We start from the raw sequence: 17,182 nt of genomic DNA, 5'->3' as shown, positions 1-17,182 counted from the left end.
AGACTAGAACTGTGGTTTCTGTCCTTTTGGGAACATGAATCCTGGCAGGAAGGAGCAAACATTTCATTAAGGAAAAAATCAGGACTCCTGAGGTTCCCAGATGAGGAAGGAGGGAGTGTTCCTGCCGTTCACAAAAGGCAGACAGAATCTGAGAAATCATGGAAGTTTGCAAGCTTACTGTTTGCCTTGGAGTTTCAAAGTCTTAGGATTCATGATTCAAGCTTACATGCACATATGTAAGCTTGTTATGATTAGATCTTTCCTCCTTTATGTTTTAAATAAAAATTGAATTTTTTCTCATGCTCACCTGACTCGAGGAAGTAGAGCTTTAGAAGTGTGCTCTGTTGCCAGACTGGCAGCAGTGCCGTAAAACTTGGTGACAGGCTGTTCCAGTTGGGTTTGGGAAAGCTGCAAAATTCCTTTTCATAGGAGCAGGAGGGTAGGGTGGGAAGTTATTTTAAACTTCAGCCAACAGGAATTAATACCGACATTAGTCCTGCTTGATTTTCAACATTGGTTTGGAATACCAGTGAAGTGCCATGAGGGCATACCCCTCATGGCATCCTGTGGCATTCTGTCCTTCCAGGTCCCATTTTCCCTTCTGAGGGTGCCCCCAGGTTTACTCAGCAGAGCAGTAGGTGTCACTGATACCAGTAGATTGTCCCCTGAGGTCACTTACATCAACGTGGCCAGAACTCAGCAGCAGCATTTGGGCATTTATTTTTCAGCATAACCCACACATGGAGTGTTGCTCTGCCTCGGTGTACCCAAAACCTCTTCCAGAGCAGAGAGGGGTTGCTGGGAAGAGCCATGTTTCCTAACCAGCTTTTGGGTTGTTTCTCTGAACAAGAGACATGCTTCTGACATTTGTTTCAGTGTGCCAGGAGAGGTTTTCCATGCTGGATCCCCCTATATTTGAGTGGGATTAGATCCCTGCCTTCCCTTGCAGTGGCTCAGCCAGGCCTTCCAGTGCTGATAGAAATTGTACAAAACCCCTTTCAGAGATCCATGTGTAGCCCCATAACTGGGAGACAGCAGGAGCTAGTCTGTCTTTGCAGCAGATGCCACAATGGAGAAGCCCATCCTGAGGGAAGGTCCTGGGAAAAGGCCCACAGAGCTGCTCCCAGGGGTGCTGCAGCTCCCAGGAGTTCCATGTCTCCAAACTGGCACAGCTGGGCCTGGCTGGGGTCACTGACCTTCTCTCTCCCTCAGCTCCAGCCCTGGTTTGGCCTCTGTGAAGGCTTTGACACATCCCTCCGGTCTCCTGATGTGCCAAAGGAGGTTCCACGTGCCAGGGCAGGTGGGGGGACAGGCAGGGCTCTGCGTGGGCAGAGCAGGCAGGATGCTGGATCCATCCCAGCTCTGCCACTGGCTCACTTGGGCACATGGACTGCCCTGGGATGTACCTGGCACTGCTTGAGCACAGCCCAGGGGCAGCAGTTCAAGGTAGGGCTGGTGGCCCAGGGAAGAGGCATCTTGGTATTTAAATGGGTACTGCTGCCCTGCACCCTCCTGTCCAATCCCTTACAGCTCCAGGCACTGGGCACACTTGGGAGCAGGGCAACAAGTTTGGCTTTTTATTGCTTTGGGGTTGTTTTATCCCCCAAGTTTGCAGCAGCAGTAACATTCTGCTAGAGAAGAGATGGGTTTGGGGGTTTTATGGCCTTTAGAACTCACAGTAGGATGGCAAAATGTGGGAGCTGCAGGAGGTGGTTTAACAGAACACGATGTTGGTTGGGAAAGCAGGGGAGGAGCACGAGCAAGTTTGGGTGCTTTTACTTCACTAATTTACAGGAACACTGCCCTTTACAATCTGTTTAAAGCCTAATATAAGCTGAATAATAGGAATGTATGAAAATCTATTACCACTGAAGGGAAGCCTGAAGATTGGGTTAATGATGCTGTTAGTTCCCCATGTGCTATGTATGTGGACTCTTCCACTGCTCACAGGTACATGAATTTTTAGGTCTGAAAGTCCTCAGTATTTGGGCTTTAAATGCTGAGGAGAGAAGTTGCTTGATTTCCATCATAGCTGAGGTGATCTGTGTAAGCCGGGGATGTTTCTGTCAGCTTTAAGCATTATTTAATGTTTGTTTACAAACTACCCTGAGCCCAATTTGAGTCAATCAGAGTTATTTTAGGCAGGTTTTATTTGGGGGAAAAGGTGACAGAAGGAGGCCCTTGATCCGTATGTTGCGTGCAGAGTGCAGGCTTGTTCAAATACAGATTAGAGAGAGTGTAATCTTTTAGTTTGCAATTTCAGTGTAGGTTTTTTATTTGGTGATGGAAAGAAACTTCAGTGCGCTGAAAACAGAGTGGTACTTTTTCATTGCTTTTTGTAATTATTCCAGTGTAGAGTATTCGGTGCCCAGTGCTCGTCACCCCATTCCGAGCTGCCCTCAGCCCCCAGGTTTTAGGAGACTTACTCAGTGCTGTTCCTGTGGTTTGGGGATCGCAATCTCGGGATGCTGAGGTGGGGGATTTGCCTGAGTCAGAAAAGCTGTTCATGTGAACTGATGAGGAAATCTGCTGTGAAATGAAATCAATGCTCACTCACAAACTCTGGCCTGGGCTGTTACAGAAACCCCAGGAACACAGCCCAGTGCCCATGTGCGCATTCATTCACATCTCTGAACCAGGCGCATCTTGACCTTAAATCAGTCACCTGGAAAGGGCTTATCCCTCCTTCCAGAGGATCTTCCTGTTCAGACAGACCCCAGCTGGAGGTGGGCAGGAACTGGCACAGCAGTGCTTTACACCAGTACCTGCAGTTCTCCTTAGACTGATCTGTTTTACACTTGTCCATGGTTCAGAGCACTTGGTAGCATCCAGGACTCAGTCACCCTTTCACATGATTATTTTGTATTTAGGATCAAAACAGCCAACACTTGCAACTCCTCACTTATGGGCAGAGCTGGGCAGTGTGTGGGCAACCTTTGGGCAACCATAGAAATGGACTGTGTGGGCTGTGAGCCATGTGAACACCCCGATGACCGCTGTGGGTGTGAGGAGGGAGTGGATCTCCCAAAAACCAGGCAACCCTGACTCGTTGGCTCCTGATGCTGCTGTGAATAAGCCCTTTACTCTCCCCTCTGCTCCTCACAGCTGTGGGTAAACCAGGAGGATGGGGTGGAGGAGGGGACCAGCGATGTGCAGAACGGCCACTTGGATCCCAGCGCCGACTGCCTGTGCCTGGGCAGGACCGTGCAGAACCGCGACCAGATGAGAGCCAATGTCATCAACGAGATCATGAGCACCGAGCGCCACTACATCAAACACCTCAAGGACATCTGTGAGGTACGGGGCTGGGACCCTGGGGGCTGTCCACAGGGAGGGTTTGTCCATGACCTGGGCCCCTGTGGCTCAGCAGGACCCAGAGGGCTGTCCAGAGCTCAGGGTTTGTCCATGGGCTGTGACCCTGGGGCTCAGCAGGACATGGTGGGCTGTCCAGAGCTGAGGGTTTGTCTATGGGTTGAGGGTTTGTCCATAAACTGAGGTTTGTCCATGGGCTGTGACCCTGGGAACTCAGCAGGACACAGTGGGCTGTCAGGAGAGGTTTGTGGGTTATTTGTGAAAAAGCCACAGTGTGTTTGAGTGGTGTGTCTACAGAGGAGCAGCATCTGTTGATAAGTATTGATAGTTCTGAGAATTTTCTGCTGGATCTTATAATTCCTTCAGTTTGTATTAACTAAAAGTACAATTTCCGGCCCTTTATTCCATACCTCTTTGACTGAAACATGATGAGGTTGAGAACCTTCAAGCAGTCCTCTTAATTAAAACCAATTCCATCTACTTTTGAACTTGTGATTGAGGAAATGAGGTTGTAATTAAACCAATCAGTTACCCGTGTCATCTGTGCCTTTCATATCCAGTTCACAATTTCTCCTGGCTCAGGATGGCCCCCAGTTGCCTTTGCTTATGGTGAGACTGATGGAAAAATGTTTGCACCGTGAGAAATGAAGTACATTAGGTTTATCCAGTGGAAGGAAACCAGCAAACAAATGGACCTTAGTGACTGACCCCACTCATCCCCAATTTGATTCTTCTTCATGATGTTACAATTAACCTCTACAACCCCTTACACACAGGATTAGTGCCCTGAGCTGAGCCTGTCGTGCAGAGCGTGTAGGAAGGGGAGTGCACAGTTGCACTGGAGAGGGCAGCAGGACAGCTTGGGCATTCTATGTAGAGCATGTACGTATCTCTGAGAGGCGAAATTTGCTAGCACTGAAATCAAAGCCCATGGATGCCTTTCAGCTCATCCCTTGGAATGTTTAGGATTTAGTGAACCTGTGCCCAGTCAATGTGGTAAAGCCCCTTGAGGATTCTGCTTAGAAGAATATCTTCCTCCCTTCCTAGTTGCTGCTTGTCTCTTGATGAGGCAGAGCAGCCATCCAAAAAGCATCTATGACGCTTTTCAAATATGGAAGAGTCTTGGGATTTCAATTTGGAAACAAATGAGCTTAATTTCACTATGCTATTTCGGTCAGAGAGCTTTGCATTGGAGAAGGGAAGAACTGCAGGCAGTTTTCCACATACTGTTTCTTTTTCTGCATTTGCACTTTTCCATTGAAAAATTAAATAAACCTTAACTTGCACCTTCAGCCATGTCACTGTGCTTCTGCCAAGTGGGATTCTCAGGAGGTACAGCCAGATACAGCTGGACTGACATCCATGGGGTGACACGGATTTACTGCACCTAATGCTATGTCCCAGATAGGAGAGAGATCTGGAAAGCTCTTTCTTTGCTCTGCGTGATACAAAATGGTATTGAGGGGATAAATCTTACCTCCAGGTAGAGCACCAGGAAATGATTCAGCTGCTTCTGCTAAGGAAGGAGGAGGACTGAGATGGGCATTCTCATCTGTGAAATGATGGGCTGTGCCTTGCTGGAGAGAGCCTTATTGTGCTCAGTTTAATCAGAACAATCCCTCTGCCTGGAGAAGGCTTGGGCATCTGGGCACAGCATGACTGGAGATGGAGAGAGTGGCTGGCTGGAGCTCCCAGTGCCCCTGATGGATAACAGAGGTGTGATTTGTGCCTCAGGACGAGCACAAACCCCCATGAGCTGCACGAGTGCTCTGACAGTGGCAAATTCCCTGCTTCCCTTGACTCCTTGTTTTAGGGTGTCAGGCGGAACGGCAGCGATGTGAGGCACTGGAGGGGGTGGCAGAGGGGCTCTGGCTGGGTGGCAAAGCTTGAGCCTGATTTAGTGCTGAGTTCAGCAGTGTGTGGTCATACTCTTGTTGCTGAGCTGTAATGAATAACAAATCCTAATACCAGGGAGGCACTTTAGGATATGTGGTTGTTACTGAGAACAGTGATTAAGAGCCCTCCCATTTCTCTCTTCTGCTTCACAATGTATTTCCAATACCTCATCATGACCGGGCTTCGCAAACGAAGATTTAGGAGGGCTCTACCCACGTTTGTTACAAGCACGCTGGTGGCTTATGAGGCCAATACGAGATAGACATATCCGATTGCAAAAGGCACAGCAGAAAGACTCCTTAGGTGGTATATTCTGCAAGGCACGATTCTTTCTGTGTTGTCTTTTCTCTTCGATGGTGATCCTGCGTGTGTTCTCAAAGGCATCAGCAGTGTTATAGATGGTGTGTCTCCAGACCTCCTGATTTGAGGCCAGAGTAGACCAGTTATGATGGTCATTGTGGCCGAGGCTGAGATGTTGTTTCAGGGAATCCTTGTATCTTCTCTTCAGGGCTCCTCTCTTGCGGCAGCCAGTGGCAAGTTCACCATAAAGCAGGATCTTAGGGAGGCAGTGGTTGGTCCTTCATCCTTGAGATGTGCCCTGCCCAGCGCAGCTTTGTTCTCAGCAACATGGCCTCAATGCTTGTGACTGCTGCTTGTTCTAGAACAGGTGTATTGGTCACATAATCTGACCAGTGGATGTTTAGGATTGTACGGAGGCAGCGTTGATGGAAGCGTTCAAGGAGTCGCAGGTGGTGGTGGTAGATGACCCATGATTCGGATCCATATAAGAGAGTAGACAGCACTATGGCTCTGTAAACACTGATCTTTGTACTTTTCTTCAAGTGTTTATTACGCCAAACTCTTTTATGGATTTTTCCAAAAGCTCTCTATACCTTTGCTAACCTGTTGTCTATCTCCCCATCAATCTTACCGTCTGAGGAGATGAGGCTGTCTAGGTAATTAAACTGCTGGACTGATTTGAGCTCTGATTGACCAATGGTGATATAGGGATGAAGGAAGACTTCCTGAGGTGCCAGTTGATAGAGAACTTCTGTCTTCTTTAAGCTGACTTCCAGCCCAAAGAGCTCAGCAGCCTCTGCATAGCAGGATGTTAAACACTGCAGGGCTGCTTCTGTGTGGGCCACAAGGGCGGCGTCATCAGCATAAAGCAGCTCCTGGACAAGATGGTTTAAGGTCTTAGTGTGGGCCTTCAGTCCCCTTAGGTTGAACAGACTCCCATCAGTACGGTATCGAATGTAGATATCGTCCTGATCATCGAGGCCCTTTGGAGCATCATGCTGTGTTATTATACACCATGTTATTACTCATAACACCCCTGGCATGAGTCTGGCCAAGCCAGGAGCTGGCAAACACCAGGGTGGAAATCACCTGTGCAAGCCAAGGCCTGTGGGAAGCAACTGCTTGAAGGAAATTGCCCATCCCAGCAAAGCCCCACTGCCCCCATGGGTGGTGCTGTGCCCTCACTTAGGGCATGAAGGACTGAACTGCTGCTGGAAGAAACACTCCTGTGGAGATTTGTGCTGGGGGTAAAATGTGGAGTTTTGCTTGGATTGCATTATCAGGAGTGGATGGATCATTATTCTGAAATATCACCAAAGGGAAAAATTGGGATCGTTCAGCTGGAGAAGAGAAGCTTTGGAGTGACCTAACTGGGGCCTTCCAGGACCTGAAGGGAGCCTGCAAGAAACTGACAGGGAGCAGGGTTAGATGGGATATTGGGAAGAAATCCTTCCCTGGGAGGGTGGGGAGGGCCTGGCACAGGCTGCCCAGAGAAGCTGTGGCTGCCCCATCCCTGGAAGTGCCCAAGGCCAGGTTGGACAGGGCTTGGAGCAACCTGGGCTGGTGGGAGGTGTCTCTGCCCATGGCAGGGGGTGGGACTGGATGATCTTTAAGGTCCTTTCCAACCCAAACCATTCTGTGATTCCATGATGATTCTATGAAAAGAAAGAATAAAGACTTGAGCCTTAAGGAAACACCCAGCAATAGGAATGTCAGGGTTAGCACTTAATGATTAGAAAAGTAATAAAGTACTGAAAACTAGGTTTTTAGGATGGGTAGCAGTAGCCAGCCTTACTGTCAGGCAGTGCTACTCAGCCCTGTACTGTGAAGCACCACATCCTCCTCCCAGGTAACAGGTGACAGGACAAGAGGAAATGGCCTCAAGTTGTGCCAGGGGAGGGTTAGGTTGGATATTAGGAAAAATTTCTTCATGGAAAGGGCTATAAAGCCTTGGAACAGGCTGGCCAGGGCAGTAGTGGAGTCACCATCTCTGGAAATGTTAAACAAACATCTGGATGTGGCACTTGAGGACATGTTTTAGTGGTGAACAAGGTGGTGAACAAGGTGGTGGTGCTGGACTTGATGGTCCTAGAGGGCTTTTCCAACCTTAGTGGTTCTGTGATTCCATGATTTTCTGGATGCATGGCTATCTCTGGGCTTGAAAAGAAACCTGCTGCCCCTGGGGTTTGATCCTGGGAGGGCACAGGGTCTGTCCAGGGCAGGACAGGAGCCTCAGGGGAAGCAGAGGGGCAGGGAGGGGGTTTGGTTTGGGGAGCGCAGGTGGAAGAACCAGAGATAGAAGAAAGAGCAGGGTGCCAGGCTTTGAGAAATGGGCAGGATTTGGACCAGCAGAGGAATTAGGAAGACACAGCTCAATTTAAGGAGGTGTTAGAGGCAGAAGTGACAGGGCTTGGATGGGAACAGCAAGGCAATTGAGAGATCAAAGGAATCCTCCATGTTACAAGCCACTGGGAGGTGGGAGGTGGGAAAGGGCAGCCAACTTCCAGTGTTGCATTCTGCTCTTTTCCAAGTAATTTCACTTTGAATTTATTTTTTAATAACGTCAACTGGATTCCAGCTAAGCCTTGCCTTGGTGCCAGGACAACTCTGAGTGCCACATGGAAAACATCCTGGTTGCAGCTCAGCATGTCAGGCCGGGGCCGCTGTGCAGAGCTGACGAGACAAGTCCCCATGTGGTCTGGGTCCTTTAGCCTGACTCATCCTCAGAGATGGATGAAAAGCACTCTCTTGTGCTGCCTCATAGCGAAGCAGCATAAAACCTACTTGGCAGCAGTGGTGCTCTCCTTCAGAGGCCCAGGGCTGAGGAGCTGCTTCCTTGGTGTGCCCAGTCTGTCCTCCATGGATACCAGACTGCAGAGTGACTGCAGAGAGCTCTTTGGGTCTGTACTGCATATCTCTGCAGCCTGTAGCTGTCTTTCACAGCCTGCTTGTGCACACTTTGTTTTTCTGCTTTGGAGCTGGCTGATTGTTGCCCTGTTGAGGAACAGGCTTGTGTTCCTCCAAATATAGATTGCACTATATTTTAGTGCAATCACAGTGCCCAACATTCAGTGGTGGCTGTAACAGGTATTTGAGTAAGTTCTGTAGAATCCTGCCACCAAACGTGGCTCTGGTTTGCCTCTTCAGTTCAAACAGTTTCAGCTTTGCTCTTATGCTTATTTTGGGCATGTGCATATCAGTACCACACTCACCTGCACAGTGTTTTATAGCCCAAATGGTACTGGGCCAAGCTGAGGAATGCTTACAGGGCAGTGTAGACAGCCCCAAAACAGCTCAGAGAAGAAAGAAACTGGAATATCATCAGAGCTGCCTTTGAAGTTACAGCCTGCAGTGGCTGTTACCTCCTCATTCTCTCCTTCACCCTGCTCTCAGGTAGGCAGCATGGATGGATGGATGGATGGATGGTCCAGCTCTCCTGACTGTCTCTAAATCCACTTTTGGGTGAAGAAAACTTAGCACTTAACCTCCTGCAAATACTTTCCAACTTTGGCCTATGCTTCAGGGACTACATGGAAAAGTACTTTAAAGAGAGACAGTTTGGCAGCTATTTTTAGGTATTCATTGAGCAAAACACTCTCCAACATCTGCTCATCAGTCAGCTATCCCTTCTCTGAGCAAACCTGACGGGATGAGCAGAAGGAAGATGACACTGTTTTATGTAACAGAAGTAAATTTAGTGGAAAAACTCTGCAGCAGCCTTCTAGCTGCCTCTTGCTGCGTGTTATCTATTAATCTTCAGTCTCCCTTTTCCTGCTTGTGCTGGAAACCACCCATCCAAAGGCACTGGCTGGATAGAGGGAATAAGGCTTGGGAACTCCACATATTCCTGTATTTTCCCTGTGCTTTTATAGATGCCTGTGCAGAAATGTGCTGCCTCAGCTCCTGCAAACACGTGATTCCAGCAAAGTGATGAACCAGTGCGAGGAGGATGGGAATAGGGAAGTATGGGAATAGTCAGGGAAGGATGGGAATAGTCAGGACAGGAGTCACAGCCGGTGACAACCGCAAGGCTGAGAGATGTTCTCAGGAATCAGGCAGGGAGGGATGTCACCAAGCAGAGTGGGAGGGGAGGCTGCTGCCTGTAGGCAGCCCGGAGCGGGCACAAGTCCCGGCACAGGCGGCTCATGGGCATCGCTGGCACCTCTGGCACTGAAGCCCTGCCAGGGACAGCCTGGCCTCGTGGCAGGGCACAGCTTTTTCCTTGTGTGTTTGCAAAGCTCTTCTGAGATAAGCAGGTAAGCATGAGCAGCAGCACAGAGAGCTGCTCTGCATCGTTTCTCCTGAGTCTGAGTTCTAGTTTGCCCCGCGACTGTCCAGCAACATAGGAACCAGCCTGCTCCCATTCCTCCTGGCCTGGAAAAATGAGAGAGGGAAGCCCAGGGAAATGAGTCATCAAGGAGCTCCTGCAGGAAGAGAGACCTGGATTAGGAAATGCAGAAGGTATTCTGTAACCCAAGCTGAAAAAACCAGGAAGCTCAGGGTAGCGGCATCTTCCGAGCTAAGCTGGATATCACAGAGGTTGGGTCCTGGCCAGGTCAGCCAAAGTTGCATTTCTTATTCATGTGTTTGAAGTTCTCCCTCCCAGGAACCACATGGTGAGGCTGAGGGAGACAGTTTATTACAGTGTTCCAATGGTTCATTGTGGCCCAGCAGCTGCGTGTCACCAGCTGGCAGTGTGGCTGTGTGACTAAGCATCCTGACTTCCCAAATATAGCCATTCCACTGGAGCTGCTGGCATTTTCTTCCTTTCCTTTTTTTTCCCCTTCCTATATAATAAAGGCAAGCAAAATAAGCAAAGTCATCTCCTGATGACCCCCATATTACTTCTTTTCAGTCAAGAGGCCGCAGAACGGACCAGGCCAGTTACAGCACATGAGGCTTGGCCTTGCAAAGTTTCTGGTCTAAATCACTGTGGTGGGACTTGATGGTCTTAGAAGCTGTTTCCAGTCTTAACAATTCTATGATTTCATGTTAGTCATCCACACAGGTGAAGCACAGGAGGATGAAGTGATTTGCTCAGTGTCTGTAGAACCTTCCCACTCTCCAGCACATCAACTCTCCTGCCCAGCTTGGTGTTCTGCAAACTTACTGAGGGTGAACTGAATCCCCTCATCCAGATTGTTGTAAAGATATTAAACAGAACTTGATAAAGATATTAAACAGCTTCCTTGTCCTGATTACTGTGGCTAAAAGGAGAAATCAGAGTTGGGTAGGTGCTCAAACAGCCCCTTGCAGCTTTCTCTGTAACACCATGTGCCACTGAAGAGGACGTGGAAGCAGCAATGTGTGTAGGAGCTGCCCTGGATATAAGGTGTTGGAAGACAGTGGGTTTGGAAGGAACAGGCCTACAACACTGGAACACACCTCTTTGGAGCTGTCAGCCAGATTTTGCTGTTCTCTGCAAATTGTTCTTTCTTGCTCCTTGCAGGGTTACTTAAAGCAGTGCCGGAAGAGGAGGGACATGTTCAGTGATGAACAGCTAAAAATCATCTTTGGGAACATCGAAGACATCTACAGATTTCAGATGGGCTTTGTCCGGGACTTGGAGAAACAGTACAACAACGAGGACCCCCATCTCAGTGAGATTGGACCATGCTTCCTGGAACACGTGAGTGCTTTTGGCATTTTTGTTTGGGACTTTTGGGGTTGGTTAGGGAATGGGGGGCTGTGTGTGGGGGCGGGAAGAGAAAAAGTCAGGAGGCAGGAACCACTCAGGGTAACTTTTGTGAGTCATAGTGTTATAGTAACATATCAGGGACTACTCCGTCGTTCTACCTTGTGAGATACAGAGGAGGGAGAACTTGGAGCATACAGTTGGATAGCCTCCAGTACATCTGAATCTCAGCACCTTTTCACATCCACCCTTAATCATATTATGTAGGTGTGATGTCTCACCTGCTCCCCACCTTCAGAATGTGTCTTAAACCCACTCATAGGCCTCCTAGTCAGGTCATGGGTGAGCAGAAGGTTGGAGGAGGTAAGAATGTCCAGAGAGGTAAAAAGAGGCCTTAATTATGCATTACACAAGAAAAGTAGAGGAGAGCAGGTGCCTGGGCTGTTTTCTGGGGCACTCAGATGCACTTGGAAGGCATGAAACACCCACACATCTTCAGTGGCCCAGCCCATCATCCCGTTCCATAGCCACCTACTGCAGAAGCTGATGAATTGGCCAGTGTTGGAAATATGTCAGGTAATGTCAAGAAAATGACAGCCCTGCTTTCCTTGAGGGAGAATGAAGGGTGGTATCAGAGCTCACAGGTGCTCCTGGGCTGCAGGTCCTCTGCTGGGTCAGGGCTGAGCTGGCAGCAGTTCATTTCCTACTAGAGAAATTCCTGACAGACATTCCTGAAACTTCAGCAGGGCATCCCTAAAGAGGTTCAGAGTGCCTCCTAGGCATCACTGGTCCTCTCATTGAAGGCAAGTTTCCTTCTGAGCCAGGTGCATGAGGCATTAACGTGGCTGCAATATGCTGCTCCTTCCAAAGCAGCATCACATTCCACCTCTGTGCCGAGAAGATGTACAAAATCTTGGTGAGAATCAGTAGCTAAAACGTCATGACTTGAGGCTGTGCTGTCAAGTCATTGATAGTGACAATAGTAAGAATTGCTGCTGTTATTTGGAGGAAGATCTGAGACTTGCCTGTCACCAGACAGGGGTTGAAAGCTGGCTGATAAACTCCTGATAAATTATCCCTGTTCAGCCATTTGGGGAAACTGAGGGATGAGAATGTTAAGATCCTGTCCATGGATCTGCAAAGCATTTTATTCCTCATCTGCTTCAGGAAGGGAGAGCTGTGAGTGCATGGCTCAGTCAGTGGGGGTGGGAAGGATACCAGGCCTCCCTTGTTCCCAGAAAGGCAGGTTATTTGGACCCTCAGGGACTGAGAAATAAGAATTGCTGGGCAAGTGTGTTTTTACAAAATAAAGTCTGTCCTTTCTGTAGTTTGTAGGGCATTGGCCACAACCAGATGGAGCACCTCAGGCTGGCCTACAACACCTGGGCTTTAGCTGGGCTGTCTCAACTACACTTTAATTTGGGATGCCGGGCAGTCAGGTTGTGTCCATCTCTCTTCCAGTGAAATCTTTCTTTGACCTTCCATTGCCTTGTCTGTGTGGCCCAGATGAATCAAGCCTGAGTTAAGGGTGATGGCAGATCTGTGGTCAGTGATGGCAGAAAAAGGAAATTCCAACAAAATTGGCACCAAAAGACTTGTTAGACCAGTGCAAAAGGTGGAGGGGGGCACATGTGTGAGTGGGTTTTTTCTTTATTTTTCCATTCTTTGGTGTTTTCTGGCTCTCTGGCCCTGAGGAAATCCCCACAGTGGTTGGTGCCTCGGGGTCCCTGTTGGTAAAGAGAATTTCAAACATACCCAGCTCCTAAAACACTTGCCGGATGTTTTGTGATCTTTCAGGAAAAGAGCTCTAGAAAGGTTGTCATCTTGTCTTAGCAAAATCTAGAGATCTTGGTTCTGCCTTTACCTTTTCTAATGAAAACCCCATGGCACAATTTGAAACTGAGAACAGCTACAGGGTTCACATTAACACACCTGCACCTACAAGATCTCAGCCATGTGTCAGTGTGCAGGGCCCTCTCTGCCTCCCTTTTCCCCCACAGCAATCAGCACCTCCTCCAAGCAGGAAAAGTTCTCTGGGATCTGTCCTTCCTCCTGTGTGGGGTGTGCTTTCTTAGAATCCCAGAATGGTTTGGGTTGGAAGGGACCTTAAAGCTCATCTCGTTCCACCCCCTGCCATGGACAGGGACATCTTCCACTATCCCATGTTGCTCCAAACCCTGTCCAACCTGGCCTTGGACACTTCCAGGGATGGGGCAGCCACAGCTTCTCTGGGCAACCTGTGCCAGGGCCTCCCCACCCTCACAGGGAAGGATTTCTCCCCAGTCTCCCATCTCACCCTGCCCTTCTCTAGCTGGGATGTGTTGTTGGCCAGCTGGGTCACCTGCCTGACGTGTCCCTGTTCCTCCACAGCAAGATGGATTCTGGATCTATTCAGAGTACTGTAATAACCACCTGGATGCGTGCATGGAGCTCTCCAAGCTGATGAAGGACAGTAGGTACCAGCACTTCTTCGAGGCGTGTCGCCTGCTGCAGCAGATGATCGACATTGCCATCGACGGCTTCCTGCTCACTCCCGTGCAGAAGATCTGCAAGTACCCCCTGCAGCTGGCAGAGCTGCTCAAGTACACGGCCCAGGAGCACAGGTAACACCAGCCCAGGGCACTGGGGGGCTGCCAGTGCTCCTTTCCACACACAGGGCTTGGGGTTTTCTGCCCAGCTCCTCTCTCGGTGACATCCTTTAAAAATGGAAGCAGGGCAAAGGTTCAGCAGACAGTTAAAGCTTCTCAAAGCACCAATTCTCGATGGACCAAGACTCATCTCTGTTATAATCAGACATGAACTAATTACCCTTGGATGTACTTTTCTGATGCTACCAGTTACACTAGAAAAATTACCTAATTAGCATTCAGTGGTCCAAAAGGCTCATTCCCTTCTCCCAAAGAGGACCTTGGCACACAGCAAGTGGAGGGCCAGGATCTGCAACTCCAGCCTGAACATGCTCAGATTTGGGCAGAACTCAAAACCTGCTCTGCTTTTCAGCCTGATCCCATCTCTCATTTTGCCCTGGGGTTTGGGCTCAGAGGAGCACCTGCAGTTTGATTGCTTCCCAAAATTTCCAGGATCTCTTTTGCTGCTGCTGAGGGCAATCAGCCTGACTCCCTGACAGCGTAAATCAGGAATAGTAGCTGTGATATCATTTGTGACTTACTGCTGTAAAAATAAGGTGAAAGAAGAATCAGGCCCTCTAAGAGTAGAGATTTACTCCCACCTTGCCAGTTTTCTTTCTTTTTCCAAAACCCATTTAAAAGTAGGTGCTTCTGAGAACAAAAAAGACCACAAATGTTTCAGAAACACCTCTTTGTTTTTCCCCAAATGCATCTCTAGAAGAGCGGAGATGTGATATGGGCAGAGATGTGTTGACTTGCATCCACGAGTTTGAGTGATTCAGGCTCGCTGAATCACCAATTTGGTCATGCCCTTGGCTCCAGATACAATTCCTGGTTTTCACTTCATAACGAGACCAAAACAAACTTGGAGTGGAGTCGTGGGAACCTTAGGGTATCAGAAAGCAGCTCTGGGGTCCCAGAGGTTGTGGGTTTTTTCCTCAGCAGCCATGTGATGACCCACAGCACTGCTGGGAGCTCAGAAGTAGCTTCACAATGGGAGGACACGAGCAGTCTCAGAGAGGGGAGCTCTGTGTTTGAGTTATTTGGTGGCCATACCAAAGGGGATGTGGACAGTGTGATCACACAAGGGTTGGATTATTTTGGGAGTGCATTCCCGTTCCCTTTGGGATGTTTTAAATTCACCATGTTGTTATGTCATCACATACAGTCACATTCTGAGGAGACTTGGGGCTCCCCTGTGGTTAAGCAGCAGTCAGTTGATTCAGACTGAGAGCTCTGTTTCAGTGGATTGTGTCCATGACAGGACACAGCCATTGACATTTCCTTTCTTGTTTCTCCATGTTCTGAAAAGGGAAAGCAGGGTGATGTTTGCTCCCCTTGATTAGAAGGAGTAACCCCCCCCCCCGAAGCTGTAACACAGCACAGGTATGAAACCTCAGGCTGCACAGAGCCTTGTGCTGTATCCCTGCCCTGGAGGAAGGCAAAACTCACAGAGGCCCAGGATTCCCTGGGAGCTTCACCTAACAGAGAGACATGCCGTCTCTTTCTTTTTCTTTCTTCCTTTTCCCTGACACCATACCTGCAGAGCTGTGGATCTTCCCTGCACCAGGTCAGGACAGTAGCACCTAAATGAGAAACCTGACCACTCTCCCCCGAGTTTGCACGTGATATCTGGCAAGAATCTAGACTTGCATTCAGATTGAGCACTGGAAAATGGTCACTGCAGCCCCAGTGGAATTGACAAACCACTTATTTACCTTCATTTCATAGTTAACGGTATATTATTATTAATTCACTGGCCAAATGCTTTGCTTCTGTTGTTTTTTCTTTTAAGTTTTTGCCAGCTCTGCCACAGACATGGGCTGGGAGCCCAAAAAGTTCAGTCCTGACTCTTTGTTCATTACAGCGTGAAAGAAAAACGTGCATGGGGTTTTCTCATCAGAATTAGGGAATTAGCATTCCCAGGATAAACTCGGCTTGGCTGGCACTGGTCCACTCCATGTGGAGGCGGGACAGGGGTGCTCAGAGCCTGGCTCCCTTCAGTTGCTTCTTGTTTTGAGACTGGTTCATTTGAATTTTTCACAAAGCCACATCTGTTCACCTCTTAAAGATTTACTCCAGCTTAATATGAATTAAATATATGAAGGTCCTAAGTGCAGCTTGCTGGTGTCCTGAGCATTCCCACTGCAGAACTGAGCTGAAGTTAAGAGTGTAGGAACATGTTCTGTGAGGAGACTCTGCTGAGGAGTCACTGTCATTACCCTCCCTTCCTTGCTTGGGCATAATTGCTAGGAGATTATGAGTGACTGTAAACCCTGCACCTCTGCCTGCCTCTACACATCCTTTCTGGCCATAGTGATTTTCCTGTTTCCCTGCAAGAGCTCGTGGGCATTTTGCAGATCACCCTGACGTAACTTCATTCCTCCCATGCACAACCAATGCTCCCTTCACACAGGTGGCCCACAAAGGGAGGCACAAGAAGTTCATTGTGTATCATGACCATTGCCATCCCTGGAAGTGTCCAAGGCCACGTTGGATGGGGCTTGGAGCAATCTGGAAGGTGTCCCTGCCCAGGGCAGGGCATGGAATGAGGTGGGCTTTAAGGTCCCTTCCAACCCAAAGCATCCTGGCATTCTGCAGTGGATATGTCAGGCAGCCCATCCTCTGTTCTCCTTTACTGAAGGACCAGTCCTGGTGTTCTGGAATTTGTGAGATTTTTTTTAACCTCAGCTAGAATTTTGACATTAGAACTGAAGAAAAATTAAAAACTCATCCCAAGTTTTCATCCAAGCAAAACAGCAAGTAATCTTCTATTTTCTATCACAGTGTGATTGCTTCTTAATATTTATCCTGTTGGGATCACATGGAGAAGGCATCTAATTCCCAGCATTCACCCCCATTTTAGCTATCACCAGTGCAATCCTTAGCAATAATCAATACAGCCATTCCCCCTGCAGCTGCCCAAGATGGCAGTTTTTCTCATTAGTCAGCAATCAATAGCAGCCCTTAAGTTAATAATACATTATGGTGGCATTGTGGCAGCTGGCCTTCCCTGTCTTCCCAATTGAAATGAACATTACAGCTCCTTGGAATGGAAAAGGAGGCACAGGGCAGAAATCAATAGCATTGATTTCAGCATCACTTTTTGAAAAGACTGATCATTGTCCTGGCTGGCCCTGGCAGGAGCCTATTCTCACTCTGTGTTGCTGCATTCATAGGCCCATATGAGGAAAAAGGAAGATTTTACCTTGATTTGCTCACCTGAAATCTGCAGTAAGAGTGAATTCCATGGGATAAGTGCTCTGGGGCACTCTTGGAGCTGCCTTATGGCTTGGGAGGTGCTTCATTCACTGTCCAAATGAAAAATATTTTCTGATGTTCATTTTTAAAATGGAAAAATCTAGGCCCAAAGCCCCAAGCTGTATAAATGTTCAGACTGTCTTTTAGTGTG

General features: G+C 48.5%; 1 protein-coding gene across 7 annotated transcripts in view; it reads left to right on the top strand.

The window, feature by feature from the left end:
• ARHGEF9 (Cdc42 guanine nucleotide exchange factor 9) overlaps positions 1 to 17,182 on the top strand; it is a 207,610-nt gene that overhangs the window by 152,233 nt on the left and 38,195 nt on the right. For all 7 annotated transcript variants that reach the window (XM_027662249.1, XM_027662251.1, XM_027662255.1 and 4 more), the window contains 3 exons: positions 3,106 to 3,297; positions 10,958 to 11,137; positions 13,514 to 13,746. In XM_027662249.1, coding sequence (XP_027518050.1) covers positions 3,106 to 3,297; positions 10,958 to 11,137; positions 13,514 to 13,746 — 605 coding nt within the window. The remainder of the gene's footprint in view (positions 1 to 3,105; positions 3,298 to 10,957; positions 11,138 to 13,513; positions 13,747 to 17,182) is intronic.

This window comes from Corapipo altera, unplaced genomic scaffold (assembly GCF_003945725.1).
Source record: "Corapipo altera isolate COAL_440 unplaced genomic scaffold, ASM394572v1 326, whole genome shotgun sequence".
NCBI lineage: Eukaryota > Metazoa > Chordata > Aves > Passeriformes > Pipridae > Corapipo > Corapipo altera.
Note: the sequence above shows the minus strand (reverse complement) of the source record. Positions and strands in the feature narration are given on the sequence as shown.